The sequence below is a fragment of the Rutilus rutilus genome (genome assembly GCF_951802725.1).
Source record: "Rutilus rutilus genome assembly, chromosome: 22".
NCBI lineage: Eukaryota > Metazoa > Chordata > Actinopteri > Cypriniformes > Leuciscidae > Rutilus > Rutilus rutilus.
The window spans coordinates 30,631,851-30,649,154 of record NC_140227.1 but is presented as its reverse complement, the minus strand read 5'-3'; the positions used below and the strand labels follow the sequence as shown (position 1 = coordinate 30,649,154).

General features: G+C 38.1%; 1 protein-coding gene across 1 annotated transcript; it reads right to left on the bottom strand.

Moving 5' to 3' along the window:
• Window positions 1-51: 51 nt before the first annotated feature.
• Window positions 52-16,978, bottom strand: mfn1b (mitofusin 1b). Its single transcript, XM_084395088.1, has 19 exons — window positions 16,885-16,978; window positions 16,172-16,208; window positions 15,959-16,095; window positions 15,616-15,751; window positions 15,369-15,531; window positions 13,276-13,400; window positions 13,077-13,185; window positions 11,459-11,566; window positions 11,206-11,359; window positions 10,385-10,452; window positions 7,961-8,082; window positions 6,857-6,983; window positions 6,439-6,543; window positions 6,222-6,324; window positions 4,884-5,110; window positions 3,647-3,829; window positions 2,279-2,475; window positions 1,608-1,742; window positions 52-696 (listed from the first exon to the last, which is right to left on the bottom strand). Exons 3-19 carry the CDS (start codon window positions 16,071-16,073, stop codon window positions 627-629), a joined length of 2,247 nt encoding a protein of 748 aa, XP_084251214.1. The 5' UTR covers window positions 16,074-16,095; window positions 16,172-16,208; window positions 16,885-16,978; the 3' UTR covers window positions 52-626.
• Window positions 16,979-17,304: the final 326 nt, after the last annotated feature.

The window sequence follows — 17,304 nt, the reverse complement described above, 5'->3', positions numbered from 1 at the left end:
AAATCTAAACATCAAAACGTCAGAGTTTGGTTTCCCACAGTAATGAAATGCATAGAACAATTTAGTAATATTCTATTATATTTATTACATATGAGGAGCTTTTACATTGGATTACATTATTTTACATATATTTAGAAACAACAAGAAATTCATGAAGAGAATTTTAATACCGACTTGGATTCATTGAAACTACTACCAAGGAACGTATAGAAAATAGGCTTTGTGATCAAAAGGCAAATCTACAAAATCGGATTTCCTTGTCTGATGGCATGAACTCTTGTTTCGGAAGAAAAAGGCTCGGTGAAAAAGGCTTGGTATAAGTAAGTTTGTTCTAGGAAAAAAGTTCTACAGAACTTTCTATTGCAAAATTCCATCTGTTTTTTCCCTCATGTTTTGCTTCACAGTTTACTCAATAGTGTCTTTTAGTTTCAAGTGAGACGATCTCTGTACAGAAAAACTTCAACCAAAATACCGCACTGAGCTTTAATTCTACAGTTTAACTAAAAGTAACATTTTTCCCCCTCCACATTCCTTGCAACATCTGTTGAGCTGAGAATTCCCTAAACAGCAGGGCGTACAGTCTTCACGAGCTACGTCACTCTCTGAGCGTCTGTGTGAACTCAGATTCAGGGCTGAGGACGCAGATACTGGGAGCTGAAATCCTCCAACTGCTTTTCCAGAGCTGTGGCTTTATGTCTGTCAAAAAGTAAACACATCTATTATTACAAACAGCTCAAAATAACCAACATTACAGATGTGGAAAACTTTTCTAAGATGAAACTTAAAGCACAACAGAATACAGAAATCTCAAGATGCATTTTTAAAGAGGACCTATTTTGTTACATGTTCATCTTTCTTTAGTGTAATGTTGGTGTTTGAGCATGAAAACGCTCTTAGTTCTTCTCTATATCAGTGTCAGTGTTTCTGAACTCCTGAAACGCCTCCATTGTAGTCTTGAGTTTCTTCCGGGAACAAACACGTCACAATATTCCTCATTTAAATAATTCATACGCAGAATAAAGGGGCGGGGCCTGGTTGAGTTAATCAGTAGTGTGTTAAACTGGCGGTTATGGAAAGGGGCGGGACATTTCCCCAAACACACTCGAAGTGCTCGGCCAATCACAACGAAGTGCTCGGCCAATCACAACACACTGCTCCAGCCGACCAATCAGAGCACAGTGTGCTTTTCAGAAGGCGGGGCTTCATAGAGACAGGAAGTAAACAGAGCGTTACTGACAGACTGGGAAGAGAGGAGCTGCAACAATGGAGAATATGAGAAAAATAATGTGTTTTTGAACATTTAAGCATGAAAACCAATGTTATTACAGCCCAAAAACAAAACCAAGACTGATAATAGGTCCTCTTCAACATCACATCTCACACAAAACAAATGGAATGCACAAATTATTAGGTTTTGACATCACTACCGAGGCCTGATTCTTTTAATTAAGTCTTGTAAACGTGGTTTACTTGCATTGTCAAGTTATTGTATTACATGTAAACTGGGACAACGGGTTAATTCAATAAGCATATTTTGGGAGTTATCAGTGTACTGGTGTGTATGTAAACATGCTCAGTGATAACTGTTTCAAGATCTGTGGGCTGACCTGAGCACTTTAGATCGGTTCTGTACAGTTTCCAGCTTCTGGATCTTGTCAGTGAGGCGTTGGATTTCATTCTCCAGGTCCTTCTGGGTGATGTCAACTTGCTGGCAGAGTCGGGCGAATGTGCTGGCAATTTCCCTGTATCCGACAAACAAGAACACTTTAACATACAGGAACTAAATTATTTTCTATTTGCATGCACAAAAAAAGCACTTTAAGCACAATTTAAAAAAAAACTTGTGCTGCAATGAACTCCATTTCTGAGCAGCAATGAAAAATTGATTATACTGCTATACTATTACCAGCAAATGATATGTCATCAATAGTAGTTCACTTATGCACATGAAGCCATATTAATCTCAAACAACTTGTTAACTGCATTGCCCAGGGTTTCTCAAACTCGGTCCTGGAGGGCCACTGTCCTGCACAGTTTAGCTCCAACCCTGATCAAACACACCTAGCTGTGAGTTTCTAGTGATCCTGAAGACATTGATTAGCTTGCTCAGGTGTGTTTGATCAGGGTTGGAGCTAAACTGTGCAGGACAGTGGCCCTCCAGAACCGAGTTTGAGAAACCCTGGTCTACATGGACCATAACACCATAACCCAGACATTAATTTCACCCGAAGTCTAATTTCAAATGGACTCGGGTGTGAATATCCAGATGAACTCCTACTGTTGCACTTGGTGGCTGCAGTTTGAGCTGGTGAAACTGATGATCAGTTGAAGTTTCTCGGTGGCGTATTCCACAAACTGTCTCTTCAAGGCTCTTTCCTTGGCTTTGGTTGTCCAGGTGAGTTTCTCAAACAGGTACAGCACGCCATACAGACTCATGGAGAGAGCGATCAGACGCCAGCCAACTGTTCGCCACACCTAAACAAAAGGTATCGAGAAGAACTTCAATGCATTCATTTCCACCCAGGAAAGTCAAGTTCACATTTGGTTAATTTTGCAGGCAAAATCCAGTCATTTCAATAGGAATTCACACGATTGGGAATTTCACATGAGGCCAAAAAAAAATCCCAACGCAGGTTTCGCAACATATCAAGTTGGTCTTGCGAATTCACAGATGCGTGATTTGTAAGATCTGCATACAATTGACCTTTTTTGCCTGCAAAATTTTGCCGAAGTTTCACTAATGTCACCACACTTTTACACTACAGCTACTGATAATGACAAGTATCTCAATTTATGATTCAAACACATTATAAATCATATATTGGGTGTCTTAAGGTGCGTCACATTTGCATTTTCATGGGTAAAATTCAGTCATTTCAATAGGAATTAAAGTGATTGGGAATTTCTCATGAGGATGAAATATTTCCCCATGCAGATTTCCGAATCTGTTCAGTTGGTCACAGATGATGTCGCCACGTTGACCAAAAGAATGCTGCTTGGTTCGAAAGGGACATCTGTGTGAGCTGTGCTTCATACATCGCTTTTTTTTCGTGACGAAATCTCACTAATATGATCACATCTTTTGACTTTTGAAAGCTGGGCCACGTTTCAGCTTATTCTGGCCAAGAAACTCTTCTGACAGTCACATAAACTGACCAACCACATATGTGAACCTGGACAACAAAACCAGTCACATGGGTAAATGTTTTTGAAATTGAGATTTATACATCATCAGCTGAATAAATAAGCTTTCCATTGATGTATGGTTTGTTAGGATAGGACAATATTTGGTCGAGATACAACTATTGAAAATCTGGAAAAAAATCGAAACATTGAGAAAATCTCCTTTTAAAGTTGTTCATTTATGTTCACGATTGTGCTGCATTCACTCACAGAAATACATGTTTTATATATTTACGGTAGGAAATTTACAAAATATCTTCATGGAACATGATCTTTACTTAATATCCTAATGATTTTTGGCATAAAAGAAAAATCGGTAATTTTGACCCATTCAATGTATTGTTGGCTATTGCCACAGATATACCCGTGCGACTCGAGACTGGTGACGTGATCCAGGGTCACATATATAAAATATAGGGAATTCTGTAAAGCATTAATAAGGAAGCACTGAGATAATTCTCACCACTCCTCCGACGATGACCACGCTCATAGATGTGCGTGAGGTGAGAGAGGCCAGGTTGTTCACCATTGACATCATGAGTTCCTCCTGCGCCACTGAAGCCTGAATCTGACCTTGACCTCCAGGAGCTCTGGGGATCTGAGACTGAACCACCGCTGGTGCTGAAGGGGTGAGCGGTGCCGTCAGCTTAAAAAACAATATAATACACCATTAAAAATTTGAATAGAGTCTGTTTCGCTAACATTTTAGACTAAAAACAAATCAAAAAGCATCTCATTGTACACCAAAGGTAACGCAGATTTCACTTTAGCTGATGCATGTACAGTCAAACCAAAATTTACTTCAACATTTCTCACATTATCACAGTTTATTCGCTACAGTTTAGAAAATGGTAATAAAAGATGACAAGAACTCAGTTGATATTTCACTGGTTTTGTCCGTCCTTCTGTTAGACTGGCTCATAAATGAATTATGTTGAATATCTGTCAGCTGTTAAATTTAACTACACAATCAGATAATACCAGAGATGTCAAGTAACGAAGTACAAATACTTCGTTACCTTACTTAAGTAGAAATTTGGGGTATCTATACTTTACTGGAGTAATTATTTTTCAGACGACTTTTTACTTCTACTCCTTACATTTTGACGCAATTATCTGTACTTTCTACTCCTTACATTTTAAAAATAGCCTCGTTACTCCTATTTAATTTCAGCTTGCCGTCGTAAAAAAAAAAAAAAAAAGATTTTTTTCCTTACATTACTTTTACTTTTATACTTTAAGTAGGTTTGAAACAAGAACTTTTATACTTTAACTTGAGTAAAAAGCTTGCGTTGATACTTCAACTTCTACAGAAGTCTTTTTAAACCCTAGTATCTATACTTCTACCTGAGTAATGAATGTGAATACTTTTGACACCTCTGGATAATACCAGTTTAGCTCAACCAACTACAAAGCAATGCTTAATTTTGATCAGTCTGTGTGTAAAAAGGTCGCATTAGCAATTAAAGAAAAAACACTTCAGCAAAACATGATCAGCTCAAAGTGTCTGAATAATTTTTGGCCCCAAATGTTTAAAAATTGTACTGGTAGTCACTATATGAAGAATATTTTGGTATAATGTCACAGTTTACTTTATTTTGCTATCCTCACTTGCATAAAATAACTATAGTGGTCCTGCACCCACTAGTAAAAAAAATATATAAAAAATTATATCTGAATAATGTTTGGTTTGCCTGTACCTGCAATTTCTGATCCACCAGCATCAAGGCACGTCTGCCGTTGACAGGACCGAGGAAACGGTGGACCAGGGCGGTCCAGCCCAAAGAGAACTGGAACTCAATGTTTTCCTGGAAGTCTGAGCAGAGAGTGGCGCAGTTCAGGTCGTAGCTGAGCTCAAACTTCCTGCAGGGAATGAGCATGTGGAGCTGGTTCTGCACAGCGGAGGGCAGCAGAGGCTTCAGACACTCTGGAGAGAGAACAGGCAGGTAGATTACTGAACTCGCTCATTTATCATACTCTTGCTCATACAGTGAGTATCTTCAGGGAACCGCTACAGACATGAGGGATAACGCAGGGCTCGACAGTGTGTGAGCATTTTATTTGCGACAAAATAGATGTATACAAACTGTTAGATGTATTAAGAAGCATGTGTGCAAATAGAAAAAGGCTATAATTTCATTAAATAAATATGAGCGGTGCACATTTCAAAGTAAAGTCGAGCAGTCGAGACAAGCTACAAGAAGATGCCAGATACAGTAACCAAAATACTAATAATAACCAGAGGAAAAAAGTATGCATAATGCAGGACTTTTAATTATGAACATGCCAAAATACTGAATGAATCAATGAATACATTTCGTTTATACCAATAGACTGCTAGATTTATGGGATTTATATTATATGCTGAGAGCATATTTGATCTCCCTCATTCTTTTGAACGAGCAGCTAAGAATAGTAATGCATATACATTTCAAAATAAGAGTCCTGGTGTATTTTGGCATATTCATAATTAAAAGTCCTGCATGCTTTTTCTGATATTTGGTTACTGCAGTGGTTCCCAATTCCAGTCCTCGTGACCCACTGCTCTGCACATTTTGTATGTCTCCCTTATTTAACACACCTGAACCAGATCATCAGCTCATTAGGAGAGACTCCATGAACTGAACTGAGTGTGTCAGATAAGAGAGACATACAAAATGTGCAGAGCAGTGGGTCACGAGGACTGGAATTGGGAACCACTGGGTTACTGTATCTGGCACCTCATTCAAAGTAAGCTCTTGTAGCTTGTCTCGACTGCCCCGTCAGAGGAAGAAAAGACTACGAATATTATTTAACATTATTCAATATATAGATTTTACTCACTGCTGTTTAGCGTCGTCACAGTAGATTGGCACCACTGAGCAACCATAATTAAGTATTCCAGAGAGCCAGATAACACACTAATGTTTGTAAAGAACTAAATAAGCAACACTTCACCGGTTATCAGGCATTATCTATTAATAGGACTGTCACCTACTGCCGTTTAAATATCAAACACAGGTCATTGTGTCTGTCCGGGACCTGGTGTTCTCACATACCGATCATGTCTTTCTGAGAGGACTGTACAGAGTCGTTTACAGCATCGGAACAGCGGAAGGCCAGATTCTTGCCCATGCCCTGCTCGATATGGCTGAGAAGATCCTGAAAATACGGGTGAAAATTACAGGTCAATTCTGCTCATCCATTTACAAAACATGAAAATGTTGATAAATGTCTATTCTGATTTTGACTTTGAAGGGGCGAGGGCAAACTCACAGATTTGTAGATTTTAAGCACGTTTTGTGACGGGTGAAAATCCGAATGAAACTCGTCTATGAGCACAGACAGACGGCAGATCTCCTCTGCCATGGCATTCGACACCTGAGACACACAAACACAGGAAGACGTTTCACACAACATTAAATCTGCTGTGGATTCTAAGTCAAAAGACTGGTCAGATTACTCATAAACAGCAGTGGGTCACATGACAGCAAGACTTACTAACAAGGAACTTGAAATTTAAGATTGTTGTTAGGGTTAGGGTTAGACTAACCTAACCCTGACGACAAAATTTGAATTAATCAAATGAAATTCTGATGTTTAAAATCTGAATTCCTGCATAGGAGTTCAAATGCATGTTGTAAAAAGTAGTTTTATCATCAAGGTGAACAGTTAGTGGGTTCCTCTGGTTTACCTTGTTTTCTACCTCCTTTGTGATGGCCTCGATTTTTTTCTTGATGTCCTGGATGAGCAGGTTTAGTTGATTGCGGACAAAATCCAGTCGGTCAATTAGATACTCTCTGTCCTCCAGAGAGACGACCCTACGATCAGACACAACACGTGTGACTACATGACATTTAAGCTTTGAGATTAGACATGTGAGGGATAACCCACGGCTAGCTGTGCATTAAACGATTTTAATGCACAACTTGGAGGCAAAGAAATGCCCGATGCAAAGCAAAGGGTGTTTGCCTCCACGAAGTGCATTAAAATCGTTATCCCGCTTATACCATGGTCACTTGCCAGCATTGACAACTTAAAGATGTTATTAATGTTTGCGATTTGACTGGAAGGGTAAAATTGATGGTTATGTTCGTCAGTTGCGGCTCGTTAGATCCAGCATTCTGCCTGCTTTGAATCAGACAAGAGATAAAGTAGTGCGTAAGATTACATTTATTAATATATTAAACAGACTTGGAACTACATGTGCATTAAACCGTTTATTCCAGCCAATCAGAATTGAGTATTCAGACGGACCATGGTATAATGGTACTTATACCATGGTGATTGTTATTTAAGTTACAAGTTTAAGTTTTTTTATTTTTATTTCCAGTTAATAATTTTAGTGCCTTAACCTAAACTTATTTAAGTTTATTGCCAAGGCAATTTAATTTTTTCTAAGTTTTTCAACTAATATTTATCTTTTATTTTATTTTACCTTTATTTCGAAAAAAATGTTTTAATAGTTTTATTTAACGATGTTCAAAGGTTCAAAGTTTTTTTTTGTTATAAGAACAAAAAGTTATTAGGCCTGTTAGCAGGACAACGCTTAAATTTTGCAACTTAATTCAATACCGTGATAAAAGCTTAATCAGTTATCGTGATATGAAAATTTTATACCGTCACATGCCTACTTGAGATACTTTATCAATACTGGACTGTTTAAGATTTTTTGGACTCATTTCAGAGACGAATCTCTCCAAAATAATCTGCTCTCTTGCTGTAGATTACCGGACCTTCTGGTACACTATTCCTGTGACAAAATAAAGAGAAAAGAAGACAGAAGAACAGGACGCACCTCTTGTCCGCGGCGGCGATGTTGATTTGATCCATGATGTCTTTGACCGTTTCAGTGATCTGCTTTGCTCTGATTGTGTGGTGCTCAAACTTTGTTTTCACTGCTGAATGCGAGATACACTCCTGCGAGGTCATGCACACACACACACACGCTACTGTGACAGGAGCCGACTTTATGACTTTAAAGGGTTAAAGGTTCAAACCTGCTGCAGCCGTAAACTAAATCGTCAGAAATTAAAATCAAAAACTGCAGCAAATCTAAACCCTATACGTCAACGACTCTCCAATTCATCTCACAGCAGCATGAACATAAAAGTAAACCATCAATAAAACAATGCAATGAACGCAAAAGACAAACATGAAAACAACCGTTGTCCCAGAGGAATTACAGTAAGGTCAAAAAGACTCAGAGCACCACATTTTTTATTTATCATTTGACTAGTCCCCTTAAAGGGGTGGTATAATGCCCTTTTCACAAGATGTAAAAAGTCTTTGATGTCCCCAGAGTGTGTGTGTGAAGTTTTAGCTCAAAATACCCCACAGATATTTGTATATAGCATGTTAAAATTGTCAATTTTTGAGGGTGAGCAAAAACACACCGTTTTTGTGTCTGTTCCTTTAAATGCAAATGAGCTGCTGCTCCCGGCACAGGGGGCGGAGCTTCAACAGCTTGCACTCACACAGACATGCACTGAAAATTTCTGTTCAAACCGGATTCAGATAATAATGTAATTAAATAAAGTAAAGTCCTAGATTTAAATGTGGTGTCAGATTCTTTTTTTGATCACTGTATTTCTGGGATTCTTCTAAAAAAAATAATAATCAACAAAAGTATATTTGTTTCAACACAAAAAAACTGAAATATACTGTAAAATAACTCCATCCACACCGAACGAACAGAAAGAAGAGGGTGAAACAGAAATTCAAACTGAACTAAAGAAACAAAATGTCCTCGCCTCAGTAAATCTAGACTTCAGCAATGACGACACAGATTGAAGATTACATGTGCACAGAGACGCTCACAGTGGAGAGACAGACTAAACTTCACCAGGGTAAACACTGACTGCACGCAGTCATATCAAAAGAAGAAGTGAGCTTCTCTAGAAGTAGTCTTAATATGTAATATCAATATGAAGAATATGTAAATGTAGATTGTGACTCTATTAAGAAGATCATCCCAAAATGTATGTAAAAAATAAGATTTTTTTTATTTTTATAGAAAATAAAGCACATTTTAGGACTGTTAAGATGTTTTACATCCCAGTGCTCCTAATAATAGGCTTCATTTCTATTATGAACAATATAACTTTAATTTTGAAGTGTGTTTGTGATATTCATTATCCTGTAGTCTCTGTGTGAAGAGCTGGACTCTCTTAAATAACTAGTGCTGGTTAACAGTGATGCAACGGTTCTAGCTAAAATAAGGCATATAGGGATTGCACATTTTAGCACTTACATTTTTTCTATCGCACACACACTTAAGTCTTCAAACAGATATCAGCCGACCTGGACTGAGATTATCTGTAAACTGTTTCACCCACTGCTTACTGTAAACATGAGTTAATCATCCAAATCTGTCCACATGTTTTAATGCAACAAACGCTAAAACAAGTAAATAATCAGTAGAGATAGAATTTCCATCGTAGATTGCATTGCTAAGGCAGCTATTAAATACAAATTTAATTTCAACTACGAGACATGACCAAAAAAAAAAAAAAAAAAAAAAAATCACAGCCAATCAGAAGAGTGTGTGGGCGGAGTCTCTCTGCAAACGCAGTGCACTCGCAACCAAATCAATCAAGAATCACAGCCAATCAGAAGAGCGTGTGGGCGGAGTCTTTCTGCAAACACACTGCTCTCACAACAGAATGGATAAATACATAAACAGGAAACACAAAATGATATTCAAACGCACATTTAATTATTTTAACATTAAATAATGCGCATAATCAGTACCTGAGATTATCGTTATCATTCTTTGTATTAGGGCTTGCGGGTAGTCGACTACTTCAACCACTAGTCGGCACTGTCGGAGTACTTGAACGCTCATTAAACATAACAACACGCTTGTTTTTTCTTAACACAAACCAGCGACAGTGACAGGAGGATGATGACAGCGAATAGACAACATGAAAACTTTGTCTTATTCTACAATAAACTATTTTGAACAAGTTTTATGAGGATCTAAGCGATCTATGTATGCATATATTGTTTGCAGACGCAGATGTTACGTTTATAATGTTGTGTGTCGAAAATATAATCTCCTGTTACTCGTCGTGAATCGCTGGTTAGAACAAAAACTCAATATCGCAGCATTGCGTCACATCTGGCTATAACAGGTGTTAGTCTTGTTTTTGTGTTATCATGTAACCTAAAACAGCCAGAGTTCTCCTATCTAGCAAACGCAATATCTGCTCCTACTTGCCTCGAACAATCTCTCAAACTTCTGGAACTCCTTCAGTCGTTCCTGAAACCCCTCAGCGAGAGCACCACCTGTGAACACACACAAGCATCTTCATCAAGCTCTAAACACACTTCCAGGTTTAACAGAGTAACTCATGGGGAACACACTTGGACCTTGTAGCACTACAGTGCAGCCCACCAATAACGTCAGGGGAACCCATAGTAGGAACGGATACTATGACCAACAGTTCAACCACGTGTCACAGTCACAGTCTGAATGGCCAGTTTGCAAATGTGGCTTTTGTGATCTTCAGTTATTAGTAAATCACACATATTTCAGAGCCAGTCATGTACTGTTTTTTAAAATGCTTGCAGTGAGAGTATGAAAACCAGTAATACAAGTTTGAGAGGTGGCGCCCCGACAAATCTCGCGAGAATCACGACTTGCTTTACGGCACGAGGTCATTTACATCAACAACATATGAAGCAGCCTCTATGGAAGACACTAGCACGCATTTCAGATGTGAATCATGGCAGAGTAGACAAAGAAAACGAAGAGAGCGCGGTCAGAAGAGTCAAGGAAAATAAAATGACGGCTCTGTGTGAGTGGTATTTACGACAATAACGTTAAATACAAGTACTCCACAGCGACTCTAGGGGGCGCTGTTTGAGAAAAACGGAAACTTCATAGTGTGCCTTTAATAATACAATACAATACAAAAAAATGCCATGACAGATAATTTTTTAAAATACCCAAATCTATGATTCCCATCCACTAGATGTCATGCAGGCAGTGAGTATCTGGCTCTGCCACGTGATCCCCCTTTAAGATCCCACTCTTACCAGTCTCTGGCATACCCTGCGCCCGCTGCATCCGCGAGTTCAGCACCTCCTTCGCCGACACGAAGAAAATACGGTTAGGCGCCTGAGCTCGATCCACGACCTTCAGCTCTTCCACCAGGAAGTTCACACACCTGTCCGTGTGCTGCTTGCGCACCTGAGACCGTTAACACAACCCCACATCAATGACATATCCGAGACAGAGATACATTTCATTTGGCTTCGGGAACATCCGTAGTGATCCACATAAACTCACGTCCTCCATGTACTCCGGTTCGTTAGCAGAAGCATCCCAGCGATTGTTCAGGATGAAGATGTTGGGCTTTGAGAGGCGTTCGTTGACCTTGTGGAAGAAATGCTTCTCCTTTAAAAAGAAATAACAAAGAGGTTGATGAGGTTGAGTTCACTAGGGGTCATGTGATGGAAACACTGTAAAGGACAAACACACACACACACACACACACACACACACACACACACACACACACACACACACACACACACACACACACACACTGGCAGTGTAAAGACAACACATGTGTTCACTCTTATCAAATCAGCTGTTGAGCAGCAATAAACTACTGCATTAAATCAGTGGGGAACATGAAGAATGTGCACTTAAACACAGAACTACAGGAACACATGAAAATAATGAGAAAAAATATATATAATAATAATAATAATTATTATTATAATTTTTTTTATTTATGATGCACTTTACATTTCAATGAAATCTCAAAGTGCTAAACATTGGCTACCTCAGAAGGGAATAATTAAATATTATGTGCTATATATATACACATATACATATGGAGGGATGTAACAGACTAAATTACGAAAGAAGAAATAAATAGGGTGTGAAATACATTTTATTAATGTAAAATGAAAAGGGATGTAAAATACAAAATTAAATGTTATCCTCAACATTTTATTTCAAAGTGTATTTAATTTCGTGTTTCACATTCTGATGTGTAATTATCTATACTTACATTTCATTATACTTTTGATCTAAGCATCTAATCATTTCATTATATAATTTAGTTAAACACCTCCATGTTTACAGTATGCCACCATAAATGTTTCCGGTCATGCACGGTTACATTGTTTTCATTTTAATCTTAGTTAAAGTTTTAGTAATGTAGTTGCTTGTTTTTGCCATTTTTATTATTTTATTTTTTTAATAGGTTTTATTAATTTTTATTTAAAGGTATAATGGAGGATTTTTTACTTCCGGGTGGATCACCTATACTATTGGTCCTCCTAATTGTCAATCATTCTGGTGAATCAATCAAACTTATTCAAAAAGTGGAGAGGGCGGGTCTTATCTAAAATTCGGAAAGATCCTCCACTATACCTTTAAGTTTTAATTATTTAGTACATCAAGATAAATTAAAAGAATCTGAGAAATGCTCCCTAATTTAAATAAATAACATCAAATAATAACTTAAGTTGTTTTTTTATAGTTCATTTCAGTTCATGTTTATTTGATTTGATGTATCTAAGATGTTTTAATGGTTTTAGTTTTATAAAAACCCTGATAACAAATAATATAAATTTAGTTTTCTTCATGTTTTTCCATGAGTAATGCCGCCTGAACATTAGGGGATGTCATTTATAATGGAGTGTTTATCTGCCCTTTATGAAAATCCCCCCGAGAGAGGCCCTGAAATACACTGAAGCATCCTGGGATAGCAGGCATGCCTCCGTCTGTGCGTGATCTAACATTCCTCTGAACCGAACGCAACCAAACACTGAGCAACGCCTCCTCCTCCTCTGCATACTTTCCCATATTAGCACACACTTCACACCATGTGACACCACATGCCAGTCAGATTAATGTTTGACAGTTTAATAATCCAGCGTTTTTAACTCACCGTGTTCATGAGTGTAGATTCAGAGTTGGCCACCAACACAAACACATCCGCATCCAGACAGAACTTGTCGATCCAGCTGTCCAGCTGTGTGGTGACGTCAGTTCCAGGGCTGTAAGAACAGTCAAACATACACACTTTACTCTTCATACGACGCTACAACGGGGCATATCAGCAGCATTTTGGGCTCCTGGAAGTGTACCTGTCCACCAGAACCAGGTCGTCTCGGAGCAGGGCACACTTCGTCTTGGGCCAGAACACTTTCACGAGACAGCCAGCATCCAAACTCTCATCCATGTGTAGCGCGTGAGCCAACTGATTTACTGTCTGCAGAGAAAGAGTGTATTTGGCCCTCATCATATGCACTTTAAGAGGCCGTTTTATGACTATAAACACTATTATATGTGCAATTCTGTTTTTTTTGTTTGTTTTTTTCAAAACGTATTTGACGTAGTGTAAAGTCTAGTGTGAAGGCACACGATTCGCGGTCACTTTGCTGAGAGCGCTGTGTTTCTCACACACGCAGAGAGAGAGAGAGAGAGAGAGAGAGAGAGAGAGAGAGAGAGAGAGAGAGAGAGAGAGAGAGAGAGAGAGAGAGAGAGAGAGAGAGAGACCACGCAGAATCGATGCGTTAGTTGTAAACGATATTCTTTATTGTATTTCCTGTCATAATAACAGTTCATTTGGAATTATTCAGCTTTTAAGAACGAGCAAAAGATATCCCAGTTTCTCCAGTAGTGGGCGGGACTTATTCGCAAACGGCAATCTCATTGGCTGACGCTCATCCCTGTTTTGATTTCAGCAAATAAGTTTAAGCGAACGCTGACAGCATGATTAATATTCATAAACCCAGCAGCTCATCAATCCTTTGTGTGTTGTATATTGTTATTGGTAGTAGATTTAGTAGTAGTATTATTATCTTTTATTAACTATTATTTTTTTACAGAAACGCTGAATGACCAACAATATCTTAAGCACCACCACCAGTCCTAAGTTCAGTTAAAATGACAAATACGCATTCATGCATGGTTACCAAGTTTTAGTTATAATTACTAAAGTTCTATCATTAAATAGTGCTTGATTATCATAATATAATGCTTGATTGACTGATGTAAGAGTGTATGTTCAGATGTTTAAAAAGCTGTGGCATTTTTCAAAGATAAGCTGATTTGGTGGAATCATGTATATATATATATATTTATAGACTTACAAATTAGAACAATAGAAGCAGTTAAACTAACAATAGGACAACAATATGCAAGTGCTATGACACTTCCCAGTTTAATCTAACGCAGTACATGTACTTTATTTTTTTATTAATAGATATAGAATAGAAGAGAAAGTGTTAGTATTACTGGATCAAGCGTTGCTGAAAAAGATGCGTCTTCAGCCGCTTCTTGAAAACGGCCACGGACTCTGGTTGAGTTAGGTGGATCTTTCCACCAGCAGGGAACGGTCCAGGTGAAGGTCCGAGAAAGAGATTTGGTGCCTCTTTTAGATGGAGCCACAAGACGACGTTCACTCGCAGAGCGCAAGTTTCTGGACAGGCACTTACCTAACGCTAAAAGATATTTCATGCCTCTAACGAGTGCTGTCGATCTTCTCTCTGATCTGAATGGTGTGTGTAAAACACTTGAGTTCTGCCACAGACTCGTCCCAGCGTCTAGAACGCGACTGAATGCTTTTTCAAGCGACTCCATACTTGAAAAACCGCGGAAAACTACTTATAAACAGGAAATTATGAAATATTTACGGACATATTTACAGCGGGTCTATTCACACAGGATTAGTGTTACCTGAGGTCATTTTTCCAGACCTTTTTACTGAAGGTTAAAGTCGCCGTAATCTTTACTGACATTGTCCGTGATGATCACTGAGATGCACATTCGGACGGGACTAAAATCACAGAGAAGCTCTGGTAATTATTACTTTACACCAGCTCTCCATGTTAAACTAGTCCCGTCCGAATAGGGCTGATGGCACATATATATATATATATATATATATATATATATATATATATATATACACACGCATATACAGTAATCAACATTTGAAGTGGATCAAACCCTTTCATCAAAGTTATACATGAATTCAGAACAATACCCGTTCTTGTCTTAGGGCAACTTTGATTAACTTTTTTGATCCACTTCAAATGTTGACTACTGCATATAAAATAGTATATCAGTCTGGCGAGTAAACAAAAAATGTACTAGCCAATGGCGATTCTATTTTTCCTATATCTATATCTATTGTGTGTTTATTGAATAGGAGAAAACATGCACTTGTCTTCACCTTGATGCTCTTCTCCTCCTCGGACCCCTCGGTCTTCAGAAAGGCCTTGTCCTCGTCCGTTCCCTCCACGCTGAGGAAGCAGTTGGTGGTGTGACCGATGCCGCTGGGAAGCACGCGGTCATGCAGCATGGCGTTCACGACCGTGCTCTTACCATTGCTCGTTCTGATGAAACAACGAACAGAGGATGTTTGTAACATTTACTGAAGCGAAACACATGTGGAGCTTCTGCTCAAACACGAAACTCACCTGCCGAAAAAGGCCACCTTCATATGATTGCGAGATAACACCCCTTTAATGTCGGACAGTTTGCTTGTGTACGTCTCTATCTCATTCAACTGACTCCTGTTTGCAATATTCTCCAGCGACTCATTATTAGAGGTTTCTGTTGACGAATACAAGAGAATAAACAAAACACATGCAAATAGTTACACTACAATAGTTATTAACCCTTCGCAACGAACAAACCAATCCTACTTTGGCAACTGTTGCTGTCTGCTGTATTAGAACAACTTTTGCACATTTCTACTGATCTAATCAAGTCAGTGGAGAATCTGTGTGATTGGATATTTTCAGTCAAATCAAAGATTACCTTTCACAAACTCTGAGCCCTCCTGAACGTAATCTAAGAGCTGCTCGAAAACCTCGCCGATCTTCTTTTTGGCCAGCACAAAACGCTTCAGCGGAGAACGATCTGACTGCTCCATTTCCACACCTGTACTGGGAATACTTCAGAAACATCAGCAAATTCAGGAGAAGCTACTTTGGATTATCACTTTATCATTTATAAATGATTTTTACTCACTCTTATCTTCAAGACTTTCACATCAGAGCTGTCGAAACTGGGAAATAAAACAAATAGATTTGATTTTGGGGTTAATTAATATGGAAACTCTTCTCATTCTCTTCTCATCAACTAATATGTAATATAGCATTACCATGTTTGGTGCTATGATAATACCATGGTTTTCATTTAAGTAACCTGTGGTATCGTGTAAAAAAAATCATGGTAACGTACAGTTTACAATTACGTTATGTCAGGAATACAAAAGTGAAAGTAACTCATGATGTAATATTAGAGACAGACAAAATTATTAACAGCCTGTTGGCTTATAGAGTAAAATGCAAATATATTATTAAATGTTTATATTCAAATAATGACCATAATAAAACGCAAGAGTAATGTACTTTAAAAGATAGTCATAAAAGTTAAATTTGATAAACTCTATGCTGTTAACTTGGATATTTACTAATCTGAATCCTGTAAAACGATTAATTTGCTCTCTGGTTGTATAAATACTAAATAGCCTATTTAATCTCCTGTCAGAAACTTAACGTTAGTTGAATTGTCAAATGTTTGTAGAGGTGACATGAGCTTCTAGCGTTAGCGCACGAGACACATGATTTGCTAATCAGGAAATAATACCTGATTAAAATACTTTACTTTCCTTCTTTATGTATCGATATCCTCGCATAATCAGTATAAATGTTATAAAACACATGAATCACACATCTCACCCAATCTCAGGAATGTTAAATCTGCTCCTGTCATGACAAACACACCGCCTGACAGACCGACACTGAACCTCTAGGACTTCAAAATAAAAGTCCCAGAAGAGAATACTACTTTCAAAATAAGAGTCCCAGAAGAGAATACTACTTTCAAATTAAAAGTCCCAGAAGAGAAACCGACTTTCACAATAAATGTCACAGGAGAACAGATAACTCACTGTTTATTTACATTCAGTATCAGTCATTTTAAAAACATTTGAATGTTTTAGGACAACTAACCTTATGTGATGTACATTAAACATAGACAACAGTCATTGTGAAATCTCAACAATTTCTTTATTTTTAACTTGATAAAATGCAATTATATAAAAAGTTAAATACACATGATACATTATACAGACGTCAAAACCATACTATGCTGATACA